The sequence below is a fragment of the Triplophysa rosa genome, linkage group LG25 (assembly GCF_024868665.1).
Source record: "Triplophysa rosa linkage group LG25, Trosa_1v2, whole genome shotgun sequence".
Lineage (NCBI taxonomy): Eukaryota > Metazoa > Chordata > Actinopteri > Cypriniformes > Nemacheilidae > Triplophysa > Triplophysa rosa.
In genome coordinates, this window is record NC_079914.1 from 419,356 (window position 1) to 426,209 (window position 6,854).

Consider the following 6,854-nt stretch of genomic DNA (forward strand, 5'->3'; position numbering starts at 1 on the left):
GCCTGGTAGCGTCTACGAAGGCATGACGTTCAGCTACGATGTTAGCTATTGGCACAAAGTAGGCTATTAGCGCAGCCTCTGCATCCTTGTATGTCGTACCTATGTTAGGCAATGAGTACAAAATCCGCTGACCCTCTGTGCCAAGGCAGTGAAGCAGTACCGCTCTCCGTCTGTCATCTGGCCAGGCTTCCCCTGTTGCATCAATAACTCGAAGGTAGATTTCGAAGATCCGCTGCCACGTGCTGAACGGCATTGCAGGCTCACCGGGGCAAGGCAGGAAAAAACTCGGAAAAGGTATGTTGGCAACAGCCATATTCACGACCAACTTAGCAGAAGAAAAACAAAATCCTCGTCGCCAATTTGTGGTGTCTTGCAAGGTAGGTCAACAGTAAAAAACAACCGAGACAGGAGTAGAGATCATTCACCATTTTTACTCGACTTTCATCATTCACATTACGTCGTTACGTCATTACGTAACAACACCACTGAATTAACTCTTTTCAAAATAGTAGTCACAATGCTATGTGACTTGTGAACACAACAGATGCCACTGTAGCTTTTAGTAGTTCACAGTATGGACTGCACACTGTACCAAATGGTAAGACTTACCAGATCTTCTGTCATCATATGTTTCTCCACAGGAAGAGAGGCTTATCACTTGGCACAAAGCAATCCTGGTGAAACATGCCCTCACGTCTCTGCTGATGACCTGACCTTGTAATGAGTAAAGTTGAACAATCCTGTTCTTGTAATTATGTGACACCAACTGGTGAGGAATGTACCATAATATATATTTCATTTTTGTTGTTGTAGCTGCCTTTACAAACTTTTAATTCCAGGACCAATCTAAACAAGTATAGTCTATCTCAAGGCCCCTTAATTTGTTTTAATGGAATCGTGGAAAAAATACACAATCCTTCTCTTTTAGTAATAATTTTTCTTTTCATTGTATGAATAAAATATCACTTTATATGCAATACAAAAATATCTTACAATATCAAAACCATTGTCATTGGTAGTCATGAATTGGACTAAACTGTTTTTTTTGTTTGTTTTATCTCTAAAGTGAGTTTGTGTGACCCACCTTATTTCAAGAGAAATATGTATAGGAATGGGTTATGTAAAAGACATGCTCGTTCTAGTGGTGAGGCATGGAAGGGAATTACTTTTCTATAGGGAAATTCCCTGTCCCAAATGGTGCACTTCATGTGGATTTGCAGTCTCGTGGACTTAAATTGAGCGTGCTCGCCAAGTCTACGAATCTGTAGGATGTCCTTTTTGTCTATTTAGCACTCAGAGGTGTGCTCGCGAGCCCCGCCTTTGTGCCCTCGATGTGGCCTTTGGCGAAGCCCACATTGAAACGGACTTTGCTAAGCTTACCTACCCAGGAACCCTTGCAAACAAACAGAGAACGGATGGGAGGAGTGTCGTGGATGTCAGACACACATAAACATGACAGAGAATTTTTCAATGTATATTTTGATAAAACTCCAAATTAAAATGGTTTCTTTTTCACATTATTGCTTATTTATTCTCTGGGCTCTGGGCTCTGTAAAGTAGAACAACACTTCAACAACACAACAGCGTCTGTATTAAATGTTGTGTAACAACATACAGTATGTGTATATTAAGAACACATTATGCACATAAGGTAAATAAATGAATATACAGATACAAACATCTACTGCTTAATGCTCAGGTGGCACGATTCCCATATGAAATACAGAACTATGAAAACACAGAATGTCCTGTCCCAAATTACAACAACGGGAAAACAGTGTGGTCAACTTCATGCTGTGCTGCACAGACCGATCAGCGGATGACATCAAAGAACCGCGAGAGCGATTAGAAAGCACTGCTTCCTCTTTCCGGCATGACAACCTCAAGTCTGTCCCAAAAATGCACTCTCATGTACTCTTGTGGACTTGTGCCTAGTGCCCTATAGGTCTGCACTTCCTGACGTCCACAAGACAGGAGTGTGCCATTTGGGACACGGCCAAAGATCTGCTTTGTTGTGCCTACTGCCCTCTATTGAGATTTTCTGAAGTACTGAAGTAGACCTCAGTTTCATTTTATATGGATTCAAAGAAACTTTATGTTTAGGTTACATGTACTGTTATGCCTAGGAGCAACTGGATTAAAATCTGTGCGCAGTGTTATTTGTTTAAACATTATTTAAGGTTCTTTCTACCAGTTCAGACAAAATATTATTGAGTAACATTTAAATAATAATTGTGACGATAGTTGTGGTATCATTGTTACATTTTACATAAACACATTTTTTATGTCCACCTTTCCTAGTAGGGACAGTGGGGTAAGATGAGCCATTTTTACTTATGTGGTCCTCAAGATGAAACAAAATGAGGTATAAGTGCAATAAAAGTATTTAATCTAATTTCAGGATGTTTCCTAAATGATAAGAACACATCTATGAATAATACATTTCTAATAAAAAAGTGCTCCTGTGGCTCAGTTTGCCCCATGATAGGGGTAAGTTGATCTGAGTCAGGGGGTAAGTTGAACCATATGGGGATATACTGAGCATGCAATTGAATTTGAATAAAGACCATGTTTTTAAAGATTTACATTCTAAAAAAGTGTTTCAATCATTATTTTCCCTTACAAATACTAAGATTTTTTTAAAGCTAACTTAAACAAAAATAACCAGATAAACTTTACATTTAAATATCTTTAATTTGCAATATCTTACGGTTTGTATTTCTGAAATAACTTGTCTTGTGAAACACCAAAGTTGTAACCTTCCAAAAACAGACAAAACAGAGATTAAAAATAAATGAATTTCTGCTCTCACTATGTCTGTTTTTGTAGATTCTTGGCATTATACAGTGCTTTTTAATGCCAAACATGTTAGGCCATCAGTGACTTAAGTTGGAAAGATATACAATATACTGTATGAGTAAAATCAGGTGTAAAATGCTTTTCTTAATCAGAGAATCTTAAGTGTACTTTAGTATACTGAGTTTATGGACAATGTACACCAAAGTAAACATGATAAACCAGAAAGTTATGTGATATTTCATTGAAATAATACAGGTTTAAATTTAAAATTGAAGTTGATTTAAGTGTCGACACTGGCTCAATTTAACCCACTGCATTTGGCTAACTTTGCCCCATAGCTGCCACTTTGGAAAAACTAGCTAGATTATTAAATTATTTGCATGGTTTTATATGTTGGTAAATCACCAGCATGCATCATAAATATTTTTAGACCTGGATACATTTGCTTTGACGTACCAGCCATTACAGCTGATATGCAAAAATGTTACTTTGACAAGCCAAAAACAGCTTTTAAAGTCAATTTATGCTGTCTGATTGTCCCATGTGCTTCACATTTTCACATTCTGGCAGAAATAACTGGTGATTCCAAAATGTATGGTCAAATTTGTTGCACATACAACTTAATAAAGAATTTTAACATTTTAAGGCTTAATTGAAATTAGAATTAAGATCAGTGTCAATTTTGACAGCAAATTTTGATTTAGTTTTAGTCATAGTATTTGACTAAAATGCAATTTAGTTTTAGTCATCCCAATTTATCATAGTTTTAGTCTATTTTTAGTCGACGAAATCTACATTATATTAGTCTACTAAAATCTATCTGGATTAACTCATTTAATTGGTGTAATTAAATGTTCCATACAAAGATTTAACTGTTTCTACATAATTTACTTTACCTTGGAATTAAATTAAACCAGGTCATTACCTTTATTTTTCAGAAAAGTTGAGTAACTACTGGATATGCATTGTTGTAACACAGAGAATATTTTTAGACTCCAAAAATGTCTAAATTTGGTGATTCCAAAATGTATGTTCAAATGACAACAAAAGTGTTCAGTCGCTGAGATACAGTGGGTGGATCAATTTACCCACTGGCTCATCTTACCCCACTCTTCCCCTAAGTACTGAGTCATAATGAACATGTTGCCAAATGAACATGTGAAATGATTGTTGGGTTAAGAACATTGTAAAGCGTGAACTTCTGATCTTTGTAGGTGTACTACTGTCTAAATGTTTCTGCTGAACGTAAACTTCTAGTTTGCATCCTATGAGCCGGACAAGTTATTTTCTGGAGTCTGTTGGTCATACACATGAGGTTAATGATTGTGTATGAAGATGTGAGCTACCTGTAAAGCCTCCATAAAACATTATTCCCCTCATAAAGGCCTTGATAACACATCAACATCACAGTGAACAACAAACATTTACTTTAGACTGGAATTAAGTTATAAAATTACATAAGAGTTCTTATCAATAACATGCAAGTACAGCGTACGTTTGCCTGCATGCTCTGTGGATATTCAGTTATGAAAATGAAATATAACATCTGAAGCTAAGCAGCTGTTGTTTATGAAGAAATCTCCAGAGCGTTCAGATCATCTCATCGTTTGTCCTCTGTTTCCTGTTTTTCCTTTAGTGATAATTCCCCAAATAATATTGCTGACTGAATCGGAAAAGTGCAAGTAACAACAAGGGCAAAGATTATTCTTTTTTTATTAATCTGAGAATTTATGAAGCATTAAATATTCAATGATACTAACCAATTGAAGCCAATTTATTTTTTAAGATGAAAGGAAACATACATCTGTTATTTTGTTATTATATATCGCATTTATTTGCACAGTTGCCTCCGTTACTATAAATAATTTATAAGAAAATAATACAGTATTTTAAGAAATCTCTATCTCTATACTATATAGGCTATACTATATAGGCTATATCATATGTACTACAATAAATGTTTATATTTCTAAAAAACATTATTTACCAATATATAACATATCTCTATTGCCTTCATAAGCTATCAGCCATCAGGCAGATATACACAACAAGGCTGTATAAAAAGGCATTCAAACCCATCCAAACAATATAAATAGAAATCCCGAGGTGAGAAATGTAGGCAAATTACAAATTTGATGTATCCTCTTTACTAAAAAGTCACACTTGTGATCCAAGTCCATTCAGAGTAGTTTAGTCTGAGCCCTGTAGGTACAAATAACGTAAAGTTATTTTGACGTCAAACTATGAAATATTCTTTACAAACTAATAATTTGACTAAGAGTTTATGTTTTATCTAAGGAAGAGTTTATATTTAAAACTGCATTCTAAGAAATTACATCTACACAAAGCTGTAAGTTTCATACTTAAATTTGTTTATAGTTTCGATAAGTTTTATTTTAAAACCTTTGTCCAAACTTTGGATTGTAAATTGTGCAAGGTACATTTTACCCGATATTTGTCCTTTGAAAGTCAAACACATAGGTCTACGGACACACATTAGAAATGATTTTGAGACATACCCCACAGCAGTCTCCACAGATGGTGCCGATCAGACCGTTGATCACCTGGAACAGACACAGACCAATCTGGACCAGACTCGCCACCATCAGGATAGAGAACAGGGTCAAGTGCCATGTGACGATACCCAACGGTTTCACACACGCGTCCCATATTGAGTGATTTGACAGATAGTTCCTGAAAACAAGATATAAATCTGAGTTCCATTATGGCTGCTGACTTTATTTCATTTAAGTGATGTCATTTGGTGAGTAAGAAACACATACCCATTCTCAAAAGGATATGTGACATTAACATCATTAATGAAACATTTGGGTCCGTGATTGATGGCCACACCAGACACAATAACAGAATAACCAGCGCCCACAACTCCGACCGCAGCAAAGATAATGGAGCCAAACATCTAGAGGAAATAAACAAACAAATCAATAACGTCTTCATGTTCGAATGGACATGAAAATAAACACAAGGCATCATATTCCAGAGTGTCCAGAGCGCGTGTTTTCTTACCGCAAACCGTTTTCCACAGCTTTCATTCCCACAGCAGCCGCAACAATCATTGTTTTTCAAGCCCAAGAAGACCAGAGCGGGAAAAATCATCTGAACACAGATCACCCGACAATATTTCTTTAGTTTACATGTTTTCCACTTGAAATAACAAGACATCCATGACCATATTTAGTTTCCCTGTAAAATACCGTGCTACACATGTAAACATAACGTAGCGCATAACGGACCTCATTCCTGAAACACCAGCAGAAGAATGTCCTGCATAAACTCTTCATTTACTAATATACTTAACTTTGATTTATGTAAACTGTCACATTAAATGAGTTCAAGTTGTTTCACAACAAAATGTAAACCTGTATTAGTTATGCTCAAATGAAACTTTCCGTCCTCATGAAGTTCTCGTAGAAACGCTTGTTTCTCAAACTCACCAGCACACCAGATCCGATAATTCCTCCCAGGAAGAAGACTTCATCTGTGATGTCGTCACTCTTATCAGCCACTTTACCTCCAGGGAAAAACAGCAGAATGTTACAGAGGAGACACACGACGGCCAGAGGTAGCAGGGTTATCCCCAGGCATTTGGCAAAGCCTCCAGAACACATGCTTTAGCTTGAGTTCAGTAAAGTACAGTACACAACAAAGCTGTGCGATGGGTCTGGCCTCTCAGTGTGTTCTGTTGGAGTGAGGTTTCACGTCTCGTACAGGTGAATATCAGTGTGTATATATACACTCCTGATGCAGTGATGTCAGTTACAAGCAGCTGTAAATGTGTAACTGCACCTACAGAGGTGCATTTATCTGTCAGACCCCACATTCTGTCAGCAGTGAGTCACAGCCTCACCCTGCTTGATGAAACACCCACCCCTGACCCAGCTTTACACATATGCAACATAAACGCATGTAATAGTGTCAACTGCACCATGGCTTTTATATATGTGACCCTGGACAACAAAACCAGTCTTATGGGTCAATTTTTCGAAATTGAGATTTTTACATAATCTGAAAGCTGAATAAATAAACTTTCTATA

General features: G+C 36.7%; 1 protein-coding gene across 1 annotated transcript; it reads right to left on the bottom strand.

Annotated features, from left to right (window-relative positions):
* Positions 1–4,615: 4,615 nt before the first annotated feature.
* Positions 4,616–6,592, bottom strand: tm4sf4 (transmembrane 4 L six family member 4). Its single transcript, XM_057324937.1, has 5 exons — positions 6,255–6,592; positions 5,827–5,916; positions 5,583–5,719; positions 5,319–5,493; positions 4,616–5,001 (listed from the first exon to the last, which is right to left on the bottom strand). Exons 1-5 carry the CDS (start codon positions 6,426–6,428, stop codon positions 4,990–4,992), a joined length of 588 nt encoding a protein of 195 aa, XP_057180920.1. The 5' UTR covers positions 6,429–6,592; the 3' UTR covers positions 4,616–4,989.
* Between the last annotated feature and the right edge of the window lie 262 nt (positions 6,593–6,854).